This window comes from Lithobates pipiens, unplaced genomic scaffold (assembly GCF_037356315.1).
Source record: "Lithobates pipiens isolate NorthernLeopardFrog02 unplaced genomic scaffold, aLitPip1_a1.2 Scaffold_28, whole genome shotgun sequence".
Taxonomy (NCBI): Eukaryota; Metazoa; Chordata; class Amphibia; order Anura; family Ranidae; genus Lithobates; species Lithobates pipiens.
In genome coordinates this window covers 24489382-24513125 of record NW_027507789.1, presented here as the reverse complement: position 1 = coordinate 24513125, position 23744 = coordinate 24489382, and the positions used below count along the sequence as shown (strand labels likewise).

Genomic DNA, 23744 nt, shown 5'->3' with positions numbered 1-23744 from the left:
TACACACGGTCGGACATTCTGACAACCAAATCCGTCGGATTTTGGCCGAAACTGTTGCATACACACAGTCGGACAAAGTTGTCAGAAAATCCGATCGTACTTAACGTGATGACGTTATTTCGTTAGGACGGGACTACGTTCAGGCTAGTAGCCAATAGCTTTGGTCTAGGAATTTGATCTGAGCATGCGTGGCACTTTGTCCGATCGGAATTCTCTACACATGATCGGACAAAGTCCGATCGGATCATGTTGTCGGAAAATTTTATAGCCCAGCTGGAAAACTTGGACCGTCGGATACTCCAACGGAAACAGTCCGATGGAGCCCACACACTGTTGGATTATCCGACAACACGGTCCTATCGGACATTGTCCATCGGAATGTCCGACCGCGTCTACAAGGGCTAAGCAGGAAGTGAAGTACCGTTCATCTTCTTTTACAGCCTACATGTAGTTGTATCTTTTTGGTTTAGTGAGTCACTTTAAATAATGGAGGTCACAATTAAAGGACATGTCCCTTTAATTCCTTTTTTTTGTGACAGACAACACGACAAATATTTCTTTGCTACCCATTTTTTTTACAAAGGATATTGTATAAAGGACCTGTTTCAGATGTACAACTGATAAGTTCCATTCTGAACTGGGCTCCTCTTCAGTTTCCAAGCCATTTTGTTCTAGAAGGTAGGATCCAACCATGACATTATCCATTGAGTCTTCTGACAGAACTGGACTGGTCTGTATGTCTGGAGAAATATACTCCCTCCATAACTGCTGCAGCCCCTGAACAGTCTGATTTTTGTAGTGTAACTGCAATAAAAGTACAACATAAAGGACTTAAAGAGTCATATTTGTCACATAGGCATATCAGGCAGATTAGAAGTAAACATGTCTGTACATTAAATATGCTAAACTATCAACGCAAGCACTTTTTTGCATGGGGACAGCTTCCCCAGTAATCTTTAGTTGATGACCTGTGAGTACAGTTGTAAGAGTCCAGGGCTTACTACGCACCAATGGCGTGTTGCCGCAAGAGGAAATCCGTGCCAACTGAGCGCGCGCCAAAGACGCTTCAGTGCACCAACTCGCACCTGCGCAAAAGACCCGATGGAAAAAGACAGGAAAATGCCCGAGAGGTGCACAGGAAGTGACCTCAACCTGATGGAAAAAGACGGGAAAATGCCCAGGAGGCGCACAAGAAGTGACCTCAAACTTCCCTATATAAACCCAGCCCAGACACTGCCAAATTGCTGGATTATCTTGAGTCCCCCCTTGTTCCTGTGCAAGTGCGTGATCTGTCTAAACTTGTTGTGAACTGGAAACCTATTTGACTACTCTTGATTGCTGCTTGCCATTGACCTCGGATTTGTACCTTGACCATTCTACTTCTTTGCTGCATTTGTACTCAGCTGCCAGATTGCAAGCGACCCCAGCTTGGACCTTGACCATTCTTCTTCTGATTAATGCTTTTATACTTCGTTGCCCAACTGGACTTGACCTCGGATCTCGGACTAAGGCTTGCACAGTGCTCCGCACCCCTGACACCCATGGCACTCAGTGTCCACCAAGTCTCTGTCTCCATCTCCAGAGGCTTCAAGGACCTGAGGTGCAACAAAGGCCTCTCCACGACCTCGGTCTCATCTCAGGTACTGTCATGGTTATGCAGTGATCTTCCTGTTTGCTTATCTCCCCTCATGTGTTCAGACTAAGAGGCCAGCCACTTCCACCTGGTGGTTTTTATAACCTCTCCTCTAAGCATGGCTCCACCCCAGGCCCTATCAGGGAACCTTTATTAACCTGTGCACTGCAGGCCATCAGTGCTGATCAACCATTGTGTATTCCTTTGTGTGTTCAGCTTCCTGTTACCTGCCGTGTGCTCTTCTGTTGTTCCGTTACCGACTTTGGCGTGTCTTTGACTATCCCTGTTTGCCTGTGATCCTGACCTTTTGGCATGTCCCTGACAATGTCTGTCTGCTTGTGGCCCCGATCTTGGCTTTGTCCCTCACCATCCCTATCCTCCTGTTGCCTACTGTGGGTGTGAGCTGGGGGACCCTGGGGGTCGCGACCTGGAGCCAGTTGCAGCCAAGTCCATCCTCACCACTCGAGGCGCTGGTGAACACCTGCTGGCTCTTAGACTCCGCGCCCCAGGGAATATTACGCTCTAACCCCGGTGGGACCTGTCTCCCGTCCGCAGCAGTCAGCCGTAGGGTCCACAACCTTGCGGTGCACTCCTGATCCCTACAGTGTGCATCTGTCACCTCGCCTCAAGGTGACCTGACAGGTACATGGCCCATGTGACAACAGTGATACAGCCTGGGCGAATAGTCCAGAAAATCAACGGAACCAGGGACTGCCTGAAGATCAAAATGCTGCCTGAAGATCCTTATGGCATTAGATGAGTCTGCAACGTCCATCTGGTAGAACTTAGAGAACATGTGAATAGAAGATGAGCTGCACAGATGTACTGAAGAGTGATGTCCAGGTTGAGGTGAAAAGCAGAAACCACCTAGGCAAGAAGGACGTACAATGCCTTAACCAAACACTGATAGAAGCCCTAAGACTGCTATATACTGTTGATAAGAAAATATATTTAGCAGTTTGTATTTAATAATAACTGCATTTCCATGTTCTTTTTACTGTGGTAGACCAGATATAGTGAATGGAGGCTCCTTGGTTTAGTAACACTTTAACACCACCTTGTACCCATGCAAAAACCAGAAAAGGTTCCTTACGGGATCAAGCCAACAGTTCAGACATTTGCTTCAAAGAGATGAGGACTTCAAAGAATACCATATTGTGAGTGAGACTGTTTCTAATGGAATTAAATGCCTGGTTTCTGAAGCACAGAGAGAATCAGACGCAGATCCCACAGTGTCATAGGAAATGCACAAGGAGAGCTACATGGGAGTACAAGGGTCTTAATCAAGGAGGCCAACGATCTCTGAAAGGAGGTCAATGATCTCTGAAAGATAAAAAGGGCAGAAACATTACCTTTTAATAGCGCTGACAGCCAAACACTAATTAAAATCCAACTGCAGGAAATTGAAGATTTGTCCCATGGAGAAACTTCTAGGGTGGAGGCCCGAGATTTACACCAAATGACGTATGTCTTCCATGTTTATTGATAGACCTTATCAGGAATAGCTTCATAGCTTTTAGCATCAAAGGAACCACAGATTCAGAGATGCCCCATCACTCAAAACCTGAACTTCAACAGCTATGCTGTTAAATCCAGTGACTATAATGAAGCAAGATGGATCCTTGAGACTGAAAACCCTGACAATCTGGCAGTGCCCACTGTGCTTCTACCAGGAATCTTACCGGGTCAATGTACCACATCCACCTAGGCCAGTCCAGAGAATTGAGAATCATAGAATTCCCTCCATTTTGAAGCATATGAGCATGAAGCATCAAGGAAAGAAAGGTATAGATCATAACTGATCACACAGAGCCATCAAAGCATCCACTGCTTCTGCTGCAAGACCCCTGTATCTGGAGATAAACCTTTGCAGTTATTTGTTGAAACTGGAGGCCAGGAGCTCCATTATCTGGTGTCCCCAACACAGGGCTTTTTTTCTCAGAAAATGGGTGCAGGAACTCCCCTTTCAGAGTTATCCATTGTCTTTGAACCCCTACCTACCTCTGAGCACTGTTCCTTGGTTGCACCCCCTACCTACCACCCAGTACTGCCCCTTTTAGAGAATACAGGAACTTGTTGCTCACAGCAGGGGATCTATTTTACTGCTTTTCTTTGTTATCATTAACAATAGACCCCCCCCCAGCAACAATGGACCACCTGCAACAGATCTCCCAACAGGCAGCATCAATAGACCCTCCAGCAGCCAGCTACAATAGACTGCTCCTTCAACAGTTGATCCCTCTGAGCAACAACTGACCCCCCAGCAACATAAGACCAACCCCAGTAACAATAGCTACCCCACCAGCAACAACAGACCTCCTCCCTGCACAAACAGATTTCTTCCAGAGAAAATAAGTCCCACAGCAGCAACAATGGACCCCCTCCTGAAAAAAATATATCTCCTCTAGCAACAATACTGTAGATCCCCCAGCAGCCAGCATCAATAGACACTGTAGCACAACTGGACACCCCTTGCCATTATATACATTCAGTGCTGGAGGTGCCAGAACTGCCCCCCCCTTCTCGTTGAAGAAAAGCCCTGTCCCCCACATGTGACACAGGTCATGGAATACCTGTGGGTGTAGAATTCACCCCCGGTGGTCCGAGGGATGTTGGCTGAGGAGGATTGCCTGCCTATTGTCTATGCCTGGGATGTACACGGTAGACAAGGTGGGAATGTGAAATTTTACCCAGGACAAGATTCAATCTACCTCTTTTGCCACAGTGAGACTTCCGATTCCTCACTAACGGTTGATATAGCAGCCTCCACTGACAACCAAGTTCCCTGCACCAGACTTAGACTCTGAACAAAGTTGAGGAGCAAAGAGCAACATGATTCTAGCCTGCAGCCCCAGAGCCATTACTACAGTGTGGGCTAGGGGCACCAGTTACAGCAGGGCTGCCCCCCCTCCACATGTCTGGACTCTAGACCACATTTTGTGACCATGTGGACGTAATTTGTATTGCAACTTACAGCTTGAGGTGCAGGGAGAGAACTAAGTTACTCATGAAACCCAAAGAGTTGTTAACAGACGAGGGTTAGATGGCTGAAGGTGACCAAAGTCACTGTATGTGGGCGGCAGAAACAGACTGCAGATCAGAGTTGCATGTGGCTCTTTTCAGAAATGTGGTGTTATACCGTGCTAGATGGAAAAAAAATTAAAATATAAACTATGAAATAGCAGCAATTAATCCAAGTGACCTAATCAAGGAAAACCTGTATAACAAAAACGGATTACGCTAATCATGAATAATAAAAAGTGCAGTGCATAGAATGATCCACGTAGCAAAAACAGCATGGATTAACATGCAAATATATGTGCAAAAAGTCCTTGTAATAGAAATATAAATTGAATTACATAAATATAAAAAAGTCCATATACAAAAAATCATCAAGGCCAGTAATCCACCATCAAGTGATATTGCAGGACTTCAAGTGACACTTCCACACCCAGTGAGCAGGAACGCTTACCAGATGGTGTGGACCACCTATTGCTAGGATGGTCTAATGAACAGGCAGCATATACCTCTGCGGGGTATAGGACTGGATAACCTCTGTACACCCAGCAGATGACAGAGCTCAGTCTCACAGATTTATTCCCTTCCACAGTGAAAACTAGACAGAAGCAGGCAATTTAAAGATGCCTAGAAGCCAGTGTACATAAGGTAGTTCCTGGTGCTCAGCTCAACCAGTCTATTTGTGGAGTAAGTCTTTAGAGACAGCGTAAGTGATGAAGCAATGCTGGATCTACAGTCCAAAGCGCTCCGTGGCTAACGTATTACCAGATTGGAGACTGAAAAGTGCTCTACACAGAACCCAGTGCCTGAAAACTATTTCCATTCTATCCCTGCAATGTCTAGTGAGGTCCCAACGAGGCCCTCTGAACAGCCGCACCGGATAACTGCAATCAAAGCTCTAGCAGTGATGTAGAGAAGAGTCTTGATTGAAGACCAAAATGAAGAATGTGAAGAACAGGGGCTAGTAAAAATAGGTTAGTCTTTTACACAGCAGAGATGAAGAAAACATTTCCAACCTCCTAGGACACTAGCCAAAAATGGAGGCATGCTGGTAGTAGGAGGGGTTACCCTGGATTGACCTAAAGTTTTTTTCGTTTGGCCAAATTTCAATCCTGTAAGCCAGCGATTTCCAAACTGAAGCCCTTTGCTTGCCTTTATCTGGCCTTGGGATTCCTTCCATTGTCACCAAAGATGGGGCACAATTCCTTCCACTGTCACCAACGATGGGCCACAATTCCTTCTATTGTCACCAACGATGGGCCCCATTTCCTTCCATTGTCACCAACGATGGGGCCACAATTCCTTACATTGTCACCAACGATGGGGAACAATTCCTTCCACTGTCACCAACGATGGGGCCACAATTCCTTCCATTGTCACCAACGATGGGGCACAATTCCTTCCATTGTCACCAACGATGGGGCACAATTCCTTCCATTGTCACCAACAATGGGGAACAATTCCTTCCACTGTCACCAACGATGGGGCACAATTTCTTCCATTGTCACCAACGATGGGGCACAATTCCTTCCATTGTCACCAACGATGGGGAACAATTCCTTCCACTGTCACCAACGATGGGGCACAATTCCTTCCATTGTCACCAACGATGGGCCACAATTCCTTCCATTGTCACCAACGATGGGGTAAAATTCCTTCCATTGTCACCAACGATGGGGCACAATTCCTTCCACTGTCACCAACGATGGGGCACAATTCCTTCCATTGACACCAATGATGGGGCACAATTCCTTCCATTGTCACCAACGATGGGGCACAATTCCTTCCATTGTCACCAACGATGGGGCACAATTCCTTCCATTGTCACCAACGATGGGGCACAATTCCTTCCATTGTCACCAACGATGGGGAACAATTCCTTCCACTGTCACCAACGATGGGGCACAATTCCTTCCATTGTCACCAACGATGGGCCACAATTCCTTCCATTGTCACCAACGATGGGGTAAAATTCCTTCCATTGTCACCAACGATGGGGCACAATTCCTTCCACTGTCACCAACGATGGGGCACAATTCCTTCCATTGACACCAATGATGGGGCACAATTCCTGCCACTGTCACCAACGATGGGCCACAATTCCTTCCATTGTCACCAACGATGGGCCACAATTCCTTCCATTGTCACCAACGATCGGGCACAATTCCTTCCATTGACACCAATGATGGGGCACAATTCCTTTCATGTACAGCAATGATAGAGCACAATTTTTCCATTGACAGCAAGGATGGGGCACAATTTCTTCGATGTACACCAACAATGGGGCACAATTCCTTACATTGACAGCAAGGATGGGACACAATTCATTCCATGTATACCAACAATGGGGCACAATTTCTTCCATGTACACCAACGATGGGGTACAATTCCTTTGATGTACGCAAACGATGTGGCACAATCTCTTCCATGTACACCAGCGATGAGGCACAATTCCTTCGATGTACACAAATGATGGGGCACAATTCCTTCCATTGACAGGAAGAATGGGGCACAATTCCTTCCATGTACACCAACGATGGGGCACAATTCTTTCCATTGACGCCAATGACGGGACACAATTGTTCCCACTGACACCAAGGATAAGGCATTATTGACAGAAGGACATTTTCTTCTCCCACTAGTCCACTCCCCCTAAAGTCTGAAGGACAGTAAACGGACACTTTTTTTTTAAAGTATGGAGACCCCTACTGTAAGCGGCAGTATAACCCAAAGGTAAAAGACCTGAAAAAAGAAAACCTGTTTATTTGAGCTTCTATTGTTGCAAAACTTCACCGGGATCCAAAAATACAGCGCTGATTGGTACCGCTAAGTTCTTAAAAATGTATCCAATTCTATAAGATCTTGAAACTTCTGGATACATTGTTTTTGCAGCTGTTTTAAAGGCTCAAATATACCAAATATGCTGTAACTGGGGACTTGTGGTCTTTTTAAAAGCAGGAAGTCAGCTCTAAATTGTAAACAAAGTCGTTTTTGTTCTTTAAATACGTAGGAAATCGGGACAAGACTGCCATCTAGTGCTATATATTGAATAGAGCTGCCATCACATGGCAAGCAATGTGAGTAGGGAGTGATGTAAAGAGTTAGGCTTAATAATCAATTAAATCAGTATTAAAGATCGCTGTGTCATGCACGCCGAGGATGAAATACCTCCGGGTTCATTAGATGGAACATTTCTTCTTCAGTGACACATGTGGGAGGCGACTGAGGTCGCTCTGGGCTACGGACACCTTCCAAAATCTCCTGTATTATCTTCTGAGCAATAAATTTGGCCTCCTGAGACTCCATCTCTCTCTACAATGACAAAAGCAACAAAACAAATAAGGAAAAATACAGATAATTATATTATTATTTTTTATGTTATATTCCAACATACATTTCCTTAAAAAATACAAGTTAGCAGGCTTTTCACAGTGCTCCTTTTAACCTCAGCAACCTGTCATGTAATCCTGTAATTGCACTTAATCTGTGTATTTAGCCATGTGCCTGGAAGTTACCTTTTAGTGTATGTATAGCCAAAAAATGTAGGGGTTGCAACAGGGAGTTAAAGGAAATCTCCTGAAATGAGGGGAAATTTTCTCTTATGCCCTGTACACACGGTCAGACTTTCCGACAACAAAATCCATCTGATTTTTTCAGACGGAATTTGGCCCAAACTTGTCCAGCGTACACACGGTCGTTCAGAACGAGGTGACGTAAAACACGTACGGTGGGACTATAAACGGGCCAGTAGCCAATAGCTTTCTTCTTGTAATTTATTCTGAGCATACGTGGAACTTTGTCCCGGGGAATTCTCTACAGACGATTGGAATTTAAATGATCGGATTTTGTTTTCGGAAAAATTTAGATCCTGCTCTCAAACTTTGTGTGCCAGAAATTCAGACGGAAAAGGTCCGATGGAGCCCACACACGATCGGATTTTTCGACAACACGATCCGATCGCACATTTTCCGTCGGAAAGTCCTTTTGATTTTATTACAGCCCTCAGTCTTTTTGGGGTATGAGTCTATCAGCATGGCACATCTTGACTTGGCAATATTTGCCCACTCTTTGCAAAAACACTCCAAATCTGTCAGATTACAAGGGCATCTCCTGTGTACAGCCCTCTTCAGATCACCCCACAGATTTTCAATTGAATTTAGGTCTGGGCTCTTGCTGCATCATTCCAAAACTTTAACCACTTTCAGACCGGACCAATTTGCTGGTCAAAGACCAGACCACTTTTTGCGATTTGGCACTGCGTCGCTTTAACTGACAATTGCGCGGTCGTGCGACGTGGCTCCCAAACAAAATTGATGTCCTTTTTTTCCCACAAATAGATCTTTATTTTGGTGGTATTTGATCACCCCTGCGGTTTTTATTTTTTGCGCTATAAACAAAAATAGAGCGACATTTTTGAAAAAAACGCATTATTTTTTATTTTTTGCTATAATAAATATCCCCCAAAAATATATAAAAAAACATTTTTTTCCCTCAGTTTAGGCCGATACATATTCTTGTACATATTTTTGGTAAAAAAAAATCGCAATAAGCGATTATTGATTGGTTTGCGCAAAAGTTATAGCGTCCCGATGGCAGGGCAGCAAATTTAAAGGGACGTACATGTACGCCCATTTGCCTGCCCGTGCCATTCTGTCGACGTACATCGTCGTGCGCTGGTCGGCAAGTGGTTAATCTTCTTCTGTTGAAGCCATTCCTTTGTTGATTTGGATGTATGCTTTGGGTCGTTGTCATGCTGAAAGATGAAGTTCCTCTTTATGTGCAGCTTTCTAGAAGAAGCCTGAAGGTTTTGTGCCAATATTGACTGGTATTTGGAACTGTTCCCAATTCCCTCCACCTTGACTAAGGCTCCTGTTACAGCTGAAGAAAAACAGCCCCAAAGCATGATGCTGCCACCACCATGCTTCACAGTGGGTATGGTGTTCTTTTGGTGATGTGCAGTGTTGATCTTCTGCCAAACATATGTTCTGGAATTATGGCTAAAAAATTTGACCTTGGTTTCATCAGACCATAACACATTTTCATGTTTTGGGAGACTTCAAATGTGTTTTTGCAAAATTTAGACGGGCTTGGATGTTTTTCTTCGTAAGAAAAGGCTTCTGTCTTGCCACTGTACCCCATAGCCCAGACATATGAAGAATACGGGAGATTGTTCTCACATGTATCACACAGCCAGTACTTGCCAGATATTCCTGCAGCTCCTTTAATGTTGCTGTAGGCCTCTTGGCAGCTTCCCTGACCAGTTTTCTTCTCGTCTTTTAATCACTTTTGGAGGGACGTCCAGTTCTGCTGTGCCATATTTTCTCCAATAGATGATGACTGTCTTCACTGTGTTCCATGGTATATCTAATGCCTTAGAAATTCTTTTGTACCCTTCTCCTGACTGATACCTTTTAACAATGAAATGGAAGCTCTCGGCGGACCATGGCTTAAATGTCAGGAAAGACCTACTAGAACAGCTGAACTTTAATTGGGGTTAATCAGAGGCTCTTTAAATGATGGCAGGTGTGCACTGACTCCTATTTAACATGAGTTTGAATGTGATTGCTTAATTATGAACACAGCTACATCCCCAGTAATAAGAGGGTGTGCACGCTTATGCAACCACATTATTGTATTCTTTATTTTTACTTCCCTCCCCCCCTAAAAGATTTCAGTTTGTTTTCCATTGAGTTGTACAGTTTATAGGTCACATTAAAGGTGGAAAAACTTCTGAAATTATTTATCTTTGTCTTGTTTTTTTACATCACAGAAATTTGACATTTTAACAGGGTTGTGTATACTTTTTATGATGGATATTAATCAAAGGGTAAATATATAGGTGACATACAGAGAGAGGCTGGAGATTAGATGCATTTCAATTCCTCTCATCTAAGGAAAAAAACAGTGTACAGTAAAGTGTATCACAAGTATCAGCATTATATATCACAGCAATCACAAGGTACAGAGCGGCTCAGATTGGCTTGAGACAGTGGGGGAGATTTAGGCCAGTTTCTCCACATCCAATTCACGTGACATGGGGGTGTGACCGGCTCTCAATGGAGCCGGTTTACACTTGTCCGAGGGAGCCACGGAGCGGATTGCAGAAGGGTCCTGTGCGTGTTTGGGCACAGTTTAGGTACAAATTCAGCCAAAAATTCAGACCTGAATGGCACTTGAACCAGTGAACAGACATTCACCGGACCCCAGGCACGGACCCACAGCCACACATGTGAACCTGGCCTTACTAAAACTGGTGCTCACAGAATCTGGTAGAGCTGTGCGTGGTAACCAATCAGCTTGTAACTTCAGCTCGTTCAGCTAAGCTTTGCAAGAAAACAGAAGCTGGTTGGCTACCATGCACAGCTGCACCAGATTCTGTGAGCACCGATTTTAGTAAATCTCCCGGAGCCTTGGTTCACATTGCTGCGGGTTAGAAATCATTCAGCTGAACTCAACCCGGCAATGCAGTCCGAATTCGGGGGGCGGTTTGACAGACATCTGTGCGGGTTGCTGCACAGATGTCTATTGAAATCGCAAACCCAAAGTTGCCAAAAGTAGTGCAGGTACTACTTTTGGGAATCAGTGTGGCGCAGCAAAGTCGGCGTCGCACCGATTCGGATGGTGCTATTGCAGGCAAAAGCCACTTATTTGGCATACAATTTGACATATCAAAATCGCATGGCAATAGGGCCAAGGTGAACCTAGGCTCAATGTGTTAGTGTACTGAGCCATTTAAATATAGCTCAGTACACAGCAATTAGCAGATGTAAAGGCCATTCAAGGGTATTTCCTCCATCGATGTTTATAAATTATGCTAGGGAAAGAACAGTTCACCAATCCGCCGTTTATAAACCTAGAATGGTTGCAAACAGGTTAAAGAAAACAATTGCTAGCTGGTAGAGTTTTTTGGTAGAAGAGAGCAAGCGACTGTTGCGATGTTGTCTGATCACTGAGGAGAGGAGACTTAGGAAATGCTTCCTCTCCCTGCAGCAGACTGATGACTTTATCTCAGCATAGGCAGTTTTTTCAAGATAAAAGGTAGATTGATTCTTTTTGTTTAAAACAGTACACTGTTGATGTAGTTTGGGACATATCAGGAATGCATTGATGTAGACATCGATATCAATATCAGTCCATTCATGTGTCAGTAAAAACATGTGATTAATGAATCTTCTGACCTGTAGCTCCTCCCTCACAGGGGCGGTCTTGTCTTCATACAGAGCGATTCCCCATAGAGACACTTGTATCAGAGCACCAGCCAATAACACGGGGTGTGTGCAGAACTCCCAGTCCTCCCCAAATATCCCTGCAGTCGGGGACTTGAAATGGAAAGAGAAGGTCTGCGTCTCTCCTGGCAGGATCACACCTGCAAACAAAACATTTCACAAATCGCTTAAAGGAACAAGAAACATAAAAATTCCCACGGACCTAGAAATAGAACATGTTTCCAATCTGTCCGACGGACTCAATTCCTATCAGGAAACCGTTTATCTGTATGCTGGTCCGACGGACCAAATATGACGCTAGGGAAGCTATTGGCTACTGGCTATTGAACTTCCTTTTTTAGTCCCGTCTTACGTCATCACGTTCAAAACTAACGGACTTTCGAACGGACTTAGTCCCGTTCGTGTGTGGCCAAGTCCATTCGTTTGGAAAGTTAGTCGGAACTCCGGCGAAAGTCCGTCGGGAGGACCGTCGGATCTAGTCTGCTGGAAAGTCTGGTCGTGTGTACACGGCATAAGGCTTCAGGTCGCCTTACGCAGCTTTACATTCTACATAGACACCTGACCCCAGTACACATTGCAAGATATCGCCCCTCTCATTCCCCTACATGTCCCAGATGTTCTGACCCCCCCCCCCCCCCCCCCGGGACCTTTTTCTACATGCTGTGGGACTGTCCAGCTATACATGACTATTGGTCTCATGTAGTTCAATTCCTCCATTAAAAATATGGGCTCACCTCTGACAGTTGACCCCAGGTTGCACCTGTTAGGTCTCCTCCCTAACCCAGATGATAAGTTTGGGACACTTTTTCTACAGGAAGTGCTTTTCACCGCTAGGAAGCTTATTGCATGCCATTGGATACAGGCCCTCCCTCCAATCCTTCATTTCTGGTGTTATGAAGCCAACTCTTCATTACCCTATAAGAAACATATTTATGTACATAGAGGGTGCCCAACTAAGTACCATAAAATTTGGAACCGCTGGATGGCTGTTCAGGATACCTGCCAATAATCACGGGCTGATACCAAATGCTGTATGTTTCTTCATGTAGGTGTAAGCCCCTGTACACGCAGTCTGAGATTTCCACAACCAAATCCGTCGGATTTTGCCCATCGGATTTTGTCCGTCGGATCTTGTCCGAAACTGTTGCATACACACGGTCGGACAAAGTTGGCGAAAAATCAGATCTTTCAGAACATGATGACGTAATTTCGTTACGATGGGACTACGTTCAGGCTAGTAGCCAATAGCTTTGATGTAGGAATTTGATCTGAGCATGCGTGGCACTTGGTCCGATCAAAATGCTCTACACATGATCGGAGTATGTCCGACCGGCCCAGTTGGTCGGGAAATATTTCCAACATGTTGGAAAATTGGGTCCGACGGAAATTCGGACGGAATTAGTCCGATGCATACCACACACAGTCGGATTATCCGACGACACGGTCCGATAGGACACATTTCGACGGATTCTCCGACCGTATGTACAAGGACTAACTATGCCCTGTGATGTGGCCTAATGCCCCGTACACACGACCAGACTTTCTGACAGCAAAGGTCTGACAGAACGAGTCCGTCGGACAATTCGATCTTGTGTAGGCTCCATCGGACCTTTGCTTGCCAAAAATCTGGCGGACTTTAGAAATAGAACATGTTTTAAATTTTTCCACCGGAACTCCGCTGGACCCAGTTCCTACCGAGAAATCCGCTCGTGTGTATGTTAGTCCGACGGACAAAAACCGACGCGAGGGCAGCTATTGGCTACTGGCTATGAACTTCCTTATTCTAGTTCGGTCGTACGTCATCACATTAGAATCTGTCGGACTTTGGTGTGATTGTGTGTGGCCAAGTCCGTTCATTCGGAAAGTCCGTCAGAACTCCGCCGAAAGTCCGTCGGACCTAGTCCCTCAAAGTCTGGTCGTGTGCACACGGCATTAGATGTTCCTTATTGCCTATATTGTGTAGTTTGTATTTTCATAGGGTTCATTTTACAGAGCAGTCTTGGATTGATGTCTATGCATAATTCCATTGTGTCTTTGTCATATTGTATCTCACACGGTTGTAAAATGTTTATCTTTTCAATAAAACACGTTTGAAATTAAAACTGAAATGCTGCTTCTGGGTGGAATGGTCCACTCATATCTGCTGTACTAACATAACATGCTGTCAGTGTCACCTTACCAGCACTTGTGTTGAAATAGAAATGTTGTACTTGTGGCTCTTTGCGGTGTTCTCCCAGATTGCTGGTATTGGGCAGGCGCCTCCATTCATACCAAATAGCCGCACTTCCATTGTTGACCACCTCTATTGTTGATGAGGCTTTCTCCCCGGCGAGAGCTTCAAAGGTGATGCGTGTAGAGATGCCAGCTTTGTCCTGGAAGTAAAAGGAAGAAAAAGAAGCTTCAATATTGTGGTAACAGTAATGGGGGCAGGGCTTTTTTTCAGGGGGAACTTAGTAGAACTCAGTTCCACCACTTCTGGCTCAGACACTTGGAGGGGACTGCTCACCACAATCACTTGTAAACACAGAAGTCCAGTTTCTGTGTTTACAAGTGACAGCTCTGCACTCTGTGTGTAAACCCCCTGAACTCTGCACTCTGTATGTAATGCAGTCCTGATATTTAATGCCCCTTTAAGACCCCCCTACTGTTCGTGAAATTTAACTGACCACACCCACTATTTGATGTGATTTGGAGGGTGTGTGTGGGTGGAGGAGTTTTGGGGGGTCGTGGTTGAGTTCCAGCACCTATTGTTTGAGAAAAAAAGCCCTGAATGGGGGAATTTTAGTACATGTTGCCACAACGCACAAGTATGAATGGACCCATAGTACTTTTCTTCAGACTTTTGCTGGCCATACATGTAGCAATGAAATTGCAGGGTTTAAAGGGAAAAGTTTTCCAATGCAGTGGGGCTGTACCCTCATTGCACAAGATAACTACTCACTTTTTTTATAGGGGATTGAAGAACGGGCTTGTGCAGTGGACTGTTCCTGAAGTCACTAAGCCCAAAAGCCTGCTCTGGACATAAAAACATCAGGAACAGTCCACTTCTGGATCATGGGAGAGCACCATTTGCTGGTAGAGTGGAGGATCGGGTGAGTATACAGCTTTCTCCTCTCCCCTGGACAAAACAAGCAGTTGACTCATGCAGTGCAATAAAGGCATCATATCTTCTAAAACCCCATTGCACTAAACAATTGTTTCTATTTACAAACAATATTTTCATATAAAAAGGACAATCGGTCTTGGTGGAAAATAAAACCAAATTCAACCAAATCTTTGAAAATGTGAAAAAAAACATGCTCAGTCTTTAGTTTATTGTCACGTGAGTGGCCAACATTATTTATTAGTATCTGCATGTTTGACCACATGAAGGACGAAGGTTAACTATAAAGAAAAAAGAAATGATGGTGCTTTGATGTTTTCAGGAAGCTTTGTACAGAATCCTGCCAGCCCCTTCCACCAGCCAGGATCTGCCTGAATTGCATAGAGAAGAACTGGGTCTAGAATAAGATATGCAATAAGAAAACTAAAGGTTTTATATAAACATTCCCTTAGCATCTTAATGGAGAGAGGAACTAGATCAGGCAAAAATACAAGTATTAAAGCTGAACTCTAGAAAAATCTAAAGTAGTCCTTTGCAGGGGGTGGTGCCCATCCTGCAAGGGTTAACTACTTGTTTAGGTCTAGGGGGCTAGGTAAAGCAGTTTTACTTACCTGATCCTCCCCATTGCTAGAGCAGTCCTTGCAGCCTCCCCTCCTCTGCACTGTGGCGGTTGGAAGCCCCTGATGTTATAAAGACCAGTGCAGTGACCACAGCCCTGAGGACTCAGAGGTACATTCCTCTGCTGGAGCATAGGGGAGCATCTGCCTGAGGAATGGAGGAGCAGGTAAGGTAAAAGTGCTTTTATGGTCCCTAATGCCGCGTACACACGACCGTACTTTTCGACGGACTTGGTCTGGCGTACTGGAATCCGTCAGACAATTCGATCGTGTGTGGGCTCCAGCTGACTTTTTCTTCACAAAAGTCCAGCGGACCTAGAAATAAAACTTGCTTCAAATCTTTCCAATGGACTTGAGTCCAGACGAAAAATCCGGTCGTCCGTGTGCTGGTCCGACGGACTAAAACTGGCGCTAGGGCAGCTATTGGCTACTGGCTATGAAATTCCTTATTCAACGTCATCATGTTCGAATCCGTCTGACTTTTGGAGTGATCATGTGTGGCCAAGTCCGTTAGTTTGAAAGTCCGGCGGACCTCAACTGCAAAGTCCGGCAGATTGTCCGCCGGACCAAGTCCGTCGAAAAGTCCGGTCGTGTATGCGTGGCATTAGACTAAACAAGCATTCGAAGTAGAAGGCAAGCCAAAAACTAAACTTAAATCCCCCCCCCCCCCCCCCCGCAATTCTAATGCTATTCTATCTACCAAGTAAAAGGAAAAATGCCCCCCACTTTTTCCTTTGCTGGAGCTGGGCTTTAATCAATGCCTACTTTATCCAAAACTGAAGAATACAGCTTGGCTTTAGCTAAACTTTATTATAAGGAGAAGTTTCAGACACAGTAGTGCAAAATCTGAAAACAAATACGGTATATGAGTATACACTTGTTACCCTGTGAGACACGTGATCCTCAATCCAGGTTGCTGGTTGCCCACAGAAAAGCAATGACGGGCCGAAGACAACGTCTGGCACTACATCAGGGTAATCCTGAAGTGGATCCCTAAAAGAACAGATGACATCTCAGAGAAAAATAAACATAGTAGTACACTAATATCTAATGTAATTGTTTTACTACGCAATATAAAACCTGAACTCCATGGGCGTTGCTAGGTGGCAAAAAGACCAGGGGCTTCAGCCCGAAGTCCGACACCAGGGGGGGAGGGAGGGGTGTGACCTACCTGATGCGCACTGACCTACCTGATGCGCACTGACCTACCTGACGCGCACTGACCCACACTGGCCTTCCTGGCATACACTGACCTACCTAACACACACTGACCCACACTGACCTACCTGACCAGACTCCAGGTGACGTGACCGCCTCCTGCAACTCAGCTGTAGTGTGTGGCGTGCCCATCACAGTAAATTAGACAGTAGACAGAAGGCACTCCAGGCAGCCAGAGCGAGAGCCAGAGCCATGACAGGACAGGAGAGGAGAGCCGAGTGCAGAGTGGGGATCTTCTCTGCGGTGTGGCGGCCGCATTGTAATTCCCGCCTTCTGGAGCCTGAAGCACCTATGATGGATGTCACACATCCCACAGTCCCGGCATTGGACCAGCGGGAAGTCCATCATAGGGGCTGCAAGCTCCAGAAGGTGGGGCCTGCTATGTCACTCGGCCGCGCTCGGGGTCAGATCGGTCCCCTCCCAGCGGTGGCGCTTGGGGTTAATAACATAATTGTGCATGCCCGAGACCTGGGGCTTTTTAGGGACCCACTCGGGGCTCCAGCCCCCCACAGACCCCCTCCCAACGCCACTGCTGAACACCTTGCATACTTACAGGTTCTCTTTCTCTTCTGTAGGGGTTTCTTGATGTTGCTCATCTAATAACGGGAACTGTTCGGTAGAAACAGATGAAAAAGGCCGCCCACGTCCGACTACCTCCAATCCATCTATATCCTAAATGAAGAAAACATAGTATGGCTATGAGCAGAGCATCTAAATTAATATCAATAAGACTTAAAGTGAACCATGCAGGTACACTTAAAGCTGAACCCTGAACTTCCCTTCAGTCTTGTCTAGCTGTACAAGCTTCACTCCTGTACTCTGCTTTTACTGCACGCTGTGAGCTTCTTACGGTGTGCATTAGAGGCTGCATCAAGTCAGCTACAGCCTGTCTAATTTCCTGCCTGTAGTACGTTCAGCATCTGCTAATTTCTTTCTGTTGCACTTAAGTAATTGTAGGCCTTCAGTTTTTTTTGGGGGGGGGAATTCACATCCTTAGATCTCAGGGGTTCACGTTGGGACTTGTAGTCCTTCAACTATTTGAGTGGGGAGTCACGTCCTTAGATATAACGGGTTCATGCTGGGACTTGTAGTCCTCCACTTTCGGCAGGTGTGACCCCCCAAAAGTGAAGGACTACAGGTCTCAACATAAACCCCTCAGAACTGAAGATGTGACATTCCCCCCGCCCCCAAAAATGTGCAAAAAAAAAAAGGTATCAAAAACCATCCCTTTTTTGGGGGGGGGGGGGGGGTGTCCCTGAATGGCAGTTTGGAAATGTGATCACCCTACACAGATCTTCACTAGGTCCTAAATACACGTAAAGAAAAAGGTGAGATTGCGCTATGGCTTGGACCAGAAAAAAAAGAGAGAAATGGGTATGAGCTGCCTCTACTTGTTACCTCCTCCCAAAATGGGGGGGGGGGGGGGTAACAGAAATAAAATGAAAAGAAGGGTAGATTATGGCGCTATACCTAAATGTCACAGATCATGTGGTGAAACACCAAAAATAGGTAAGTACCTTTACATATGCAACCCTACGTGGGGGGGTTGCCCTAAACGTGATGGCGTTGAGGTTGGTGTGAAACAGAGTTAAAATTAATATGAAATATAAAAAAACACCAAAAATAAGTAAGTACCTTTACATATGCAACCCCCCGCGCAGGGTTGCATATGTAAAGGTACTTACTTATTTTTGGTGTTTTTTTCGCAACTACCATTGGTTAACGCCACATCAAGCATCTTTTATCACATTTTCCACTTTTTGTTAATTCGGGACTAGGCACTTTATGTATATATTTCATATTAATTTTAACTCTATTTCACACCAACCTCAACGCCATCACGTTTAGGGCAACCCCCCCCCCCCCCCCCCCCCGCATAGGGTTGCATATGTAAAGGTCCTTCCCTTTTTTTGGTGTTACACCACATGATCTGTGACATTTAGATATAGCGCCATAATCTACCCTTCTTTTCACATATTTCTGCTACCCCCCCCCCCCCAATACACGTGGCACATACCACACATCAAAGTTTTAAAAATGGCAGCACAGAAAAGGGGTACGGGGGGCAGTTTATTATGCCGCGTACACACGACCGGACTTTCTGACAGCAAAGGTCTGACGGAACGAGTCCGTCGGACAATTCGATTTTGTGTGGGCTCCATCGGACCTTTTGCTTGCCAAAAATCCGGTGGACTTTAGAAATAGAACATGTTTTACATTTTTCCACCGGAACTCCGCCGGACCGAGAAATCCGTTCATGTGTATGCTAGCCCGACGGACAAAAACTGACGCTAGGGCAGCTATTGGCTACTGGCTATGAACTTCCTTATTCTAGTCCGGTCATCGCGTTCAAATCCATCAGACTTTGGTGTGATTGTGTGTGGCCAAGTCCGTTCTTTCGGAAAGTCCGTCGGAACTCCGCCAAAACTCAGTCGGAAAGACCGCCGGACCTAGTCCCTCGAAAAGTCCGGTCGTGTGCACACGGTATAAGGCGGTTTCGTCTTGCTTTAAGTTGATATACAGTACATGTAGCACATATATCTGCGTTCCTGCATCTGTGTTTTTCTTTCCATGTACAACCCACTGAGCCTGGTATAATCCTGTAAATGGTTGGCTCTTGATGTAAATTACTCTTTGAAGTCTTTAGATGTACTTAAAAAAAAAAAAAAAAAGAAGTAATATAATGTTGTATAAATGAATGCCAACAAAAAAAAAAAAGCTAATTTACTTTGCCCTACCATTTCTCAGAATTGCGCCATCACTCAGAAAACAATCCTCTACCTACTAATATATACTTTTGGGCTTCATTTCAGTTAATCTCCTCTAAGAAACCTAAAGAAAACCAGGACTAAATGATCTGCAATTTTCAGACACTCTTTGTAGACTTCCAAACACGCGGTTCCGTCAATGCAGCATAATGGAGCAGCACTGCGGCTAATGGAGCGCCAGCTAAAATTCTCCGCTTAGGCTTTGTTTCTCGTGATTCATATATTACAATGCGCCTCTTACAAGGCTGAGATGCAGAATGTAATAAATAATGTGTTCTAGATGAAAATAGGTAGCAATCTCACCTTTCAACTCTTCCAGCTTGTCAGCTAAAAGGTTCTTGTGTAGCTGGAGTGGGTGTCACTCGGGAATTACGCTCGCTTAGAAAAACGAACACACTTTAAAAAAGGCAGGAAGGATAATGTGTTCCAAATCCTCCCATTTAAAAATGAAATTCTTGGTAAAATGTTTCCAGTTATGATTCACAATAATGTGAAAGATTGGTTCAAATGAAAGTGTGTGTTAAAGCCGAACTCCGTGGAAAAATCAGCACTACCCTTGTAGCGAGTTTATCCCGCACTGCAGGGTTTAAAGGCTCTTTTATGCCTAGGGCATCTTTTCGCAATCTTTTTTTTTTTTCTTTTTAGCTGGGGCGCCCTTTAAAAATATGCAAATTCTCCAGACTTCCCAGTCTGAAATATACACTGCCTTGAAAAAGTATTCATACAATCATACAATCATACACATACATTCATACAATCTCCTAGATTGTAAGCTCTAACGAGCAGGGCCATCTGATTCCCCCTGTCTTAAATAGTATTGTAATGTCTACCCTACTGTTGTAAAGCGCTGCGTAAACTGTCGGCGCTATATAAATCCTGTATAATAATAATATAATAATTCATACCCCTTGACATTTTCCACATTTTGTCATTTTACAACCAAAAAACGTAATGTATTTTATTGGGATTTTATGGGATAGACCAACACAAAGTGGCACATCATTGTGCAGTGGAAGGAAAATGATAAATCGTTTTTAATTTTTTTTACAAATAATATCTGAAAAGTGTGGTGTGCATTTTTTGTTTAGCCCTCTTTACTCTTTTTACCCCTAACTAAGATCTAGGGCAGTGATGGTGAACCTCGGCACCTCAGATGTTTTGGAAATTCATTTCCCATAATGCTCATGCACTCTGCAGTGTAGTTGAGCATCATGGGAAATGTAGTTCCAAAACATCTGGAGCGCCTTCACAAGTCACCTAATTAGTAAGCAGAGTCCACCTGTGTGTAATTTAATCTCAGTATAAATACAGCTGTTCTGTGAAGCCCTCATAGGTTTGTTAGAAAACCATAGTGAACAAACAGCATCATGTAGGCCAAGCAACACACACCAGACTGGTCAGGGATAAAAGTTGTGGAGAAGTTGAAAGCAGGGTTTGGTCTTAAAAAAATATCTCAAGCTTTGAACATCTCACGGAGCACTGTTCAATCCATCATCCGAAAATGGAAAGAGTATGGCAAAACAGTAAACCTACCAAGACATGACCGTCCACCTAAACTGAAAGGCCGGGCAAGGAGAGCATTCATCAGAGAAGCAGCCTAGAGGCCCATGGTAACTCTGGAGGAGCTGCAGAGATCCACAGCTCAGGTGAGAGAATCTGTCTCCCTATTAGTCGCGCTCTCCACAAATCTGGCCTTTATGGAAGAGTGGCAGGAAGAAAGACATTGTTGAAAGAAATGGAAAACAGAGGAACGCCGCGCTTGACAAAAGAAATTAAACAAAAAACTAAAAAAAGGAGCAGCAACCCAAATGTTATACTACATTTGGCATAAGAGAAAAAAGGAGTGGGTTGCGCTACAAAAAATAACTGAACTAAAAAAATTCAAAAAATATACCCATGTGAAACAACTCACAAAAAAGTTTGAACTTAGTGGTGTATTTGTCGCATGCCAGAAAGGGATTAGAATGCGACAAAAAAGGACTATCTAATAAAGATAGAAAATACTAAGTCAGTAAAAATAGCAGATACTTCTTAGTGTGGTTATACAAAGAATACCCTTAATAGGAGTGAATAATCCAATAAATGTGGAATAATGCAAGCAAAACTCTGCTAACAAAACCCAAACGTATAAAAAAAATATATTACACCAATGATACCTAAAGATTGAAATCGTATTGGGTATCAGAAAGTATATGTGGTGAAAATAAAAATACCTTAAGTAATATTCATATAAGGTGAACCTGCAAAAAAACAATATAACATCCAAAAATCTGTTGTCTTAAAACAATAGTGAAACAATGTGACATCCAATGGTCCGTTATCTCATAACATTAGTGAAACATGAATATGGAAATTGTTTGAGAACATAATGAGAATGGAACAATGTTCAAAAAGTCCATATACAGTCTCTATTTGCAAGGTTTCCCACAGTGAAGTAGTGACAGTAGAAATATCCAACACGAACGTGACTTGTGCTCAGCCTCCACCAATGATATTATTGCCGCTTACCAGAAACGAATGGTTCCTTATTACAGAGAACCATATAAAGCAGTTGACTGATTCCCCAGTCCAGGGTCTACACGGATGAAATGTAAGGGACTTCAGAGCCCGCTCGTCTCTCGATACAAGAAATGAAGATTAAAACGATTAAAACGATCGTTACAGCAAAACCGAGCTGGCCGGTCTCGGTTAGCGCCCGTTACACCGAAAACATACAACACAAGATGGTGGCGTCAGGACGTCGCTCCTCCTCCCTACGCGTTTCGTCACGATAGGACGTGGTCACGTCATTGTTGAAAGAAAGCCATAAGAAGTCCAGTTTGCAGTTTGCGAGAAGCCATGTAGGAGACACAGCAAACATATGGAAGAAGGTGCTCTGGTGAGATGAGAAAAGAATTGAACTTTTTGGCCTAAAAGCAAAATGCTATGTGTGGCAGAAAAGTCCTGAACACACCATCCCCACTGTGAAACATGGAGGTGGCAGCATCATGTTATGGGAATGCTTTTCTTCACTGGGGACAGGGAAGCTGATCAGAGTTGATGGGAAGATGGATGGAGCCATTTGAGAGCAGGACCTCAAATTTTCCGACAACAAAGTCCGATCGGACTTTTTCCATTCGTATGTAGAGAATTCCGAAGGACAAAGTGCCATGCATGCTTGGAATAAATTACGAGACGAGAGCTATTGGCTACTGGCATCTACGTAGTCCCATCATATGCAACAAACGTCACCGCGTTCAGAACGATCTGATTTTCGACAACTTTGTGCGACCGTGTGTTTGCAACACAAGTTTCGCCAAAATACGTCGGAGAAAATCCTACGGATTTTGTGGTCGGAATGTCCAACCTTGTGTACAGGGCATTTCTCTCCTCCAACATTTCAGTCTCTCTTCTTACCGGCTTTGTGAAGTTGAGTTCCTCCATGATGGCTTTCAGCTCATGCCGACGATGCTGCAAATACAAACTCTTATCCCAAGTGTTATAATATGGAGGACGCTCTGCGAGACCTGAGGAGGAAATAGTGAGATGTTAAAAAATCCAGGAGTCCAAATAAGTAAAGCCCGAAGTATATAGTATAATATCAAACATAGCATAGCATGACGCTTTTGGTAGTTAAAAAGAGGAGCTCCAGGCTCCTTCAGAAAAAATTAAAAGTCAGCAGTTACAGTGCCTTGAAAAAGTATTCATACCCCCTTGACATTTTCCACATTTTGTGATTTTACAATCAAAAAAGTAAATGTATTTTATTGGGATTTTATGTGATAGACCAACACAAAGTAGCACATAATTGTGAAGTGGAAGGAAAATAATAAATGATTTTCCAAATTTTTTAACAAATGAATATGTGAAAAGTGCGGCGTGCATTTGTATGGCGCCCCCTGGAGTCAATACTTTGTAGATCTGCCTTTCTCTGCAAATACAGCTGCAGGTCTTTTTGGGGATGTCTCTACCAGCTTTGCACATCTAGAGAGTGACATTTTTGCCCATTCTTTTTTGCAAAATAGCTCAAGCTCTGTCAGATTGGATGGAGAGCGTCTGTGAACAACAATTTTCAGGTTTTACCACAGATTCTCAGTTGGTTTTAGATCTGGACTTTGACTGGGCCATTCTAACACATGAATATGCTTTGATCTAAACCATTCCATTGTAGCTCTGGCTGTA

General features: G+C 44.2%; 1 protein-coding gene across 1 annotated transcript in view; it reads right to left on the bottom strand.

Annotated features, from left to right (window-relative positions):
* The window catches only part of MYCBPAP (MYCBP associated protein), a 74926-nt gene that overhangs the window by 24646 nt on the left and 26536 nt on the right, over nt 1-23744 (bottom strand). The window contains exons 8-14 of the mRNA XM_077458915.1: nt 22980-23089; nt 17369-17487; nt 16482-16590; nt 14057-14249; nt 11830-12017; nt 7820-7963; nt 601-804 (exon numbers count right to left, since the gene is read on the bottom strand). Coding sequence (XP_077315041.1) covers nt 601-804; nt 7820-7963; nt 11830-12017; nt 14057-14249; nt 16482-16590; nt 17369-17487; nt 22980-23089 — 1067 coding nt within the window. The remainder of the gene's footprint in view (nt 1-600; nt 805-7819; nt 7964-11829; nt 12018-14056; nt 14250-16481; nt 16591-17368; nt 17488-22979; nt 23090-23744) is intronic.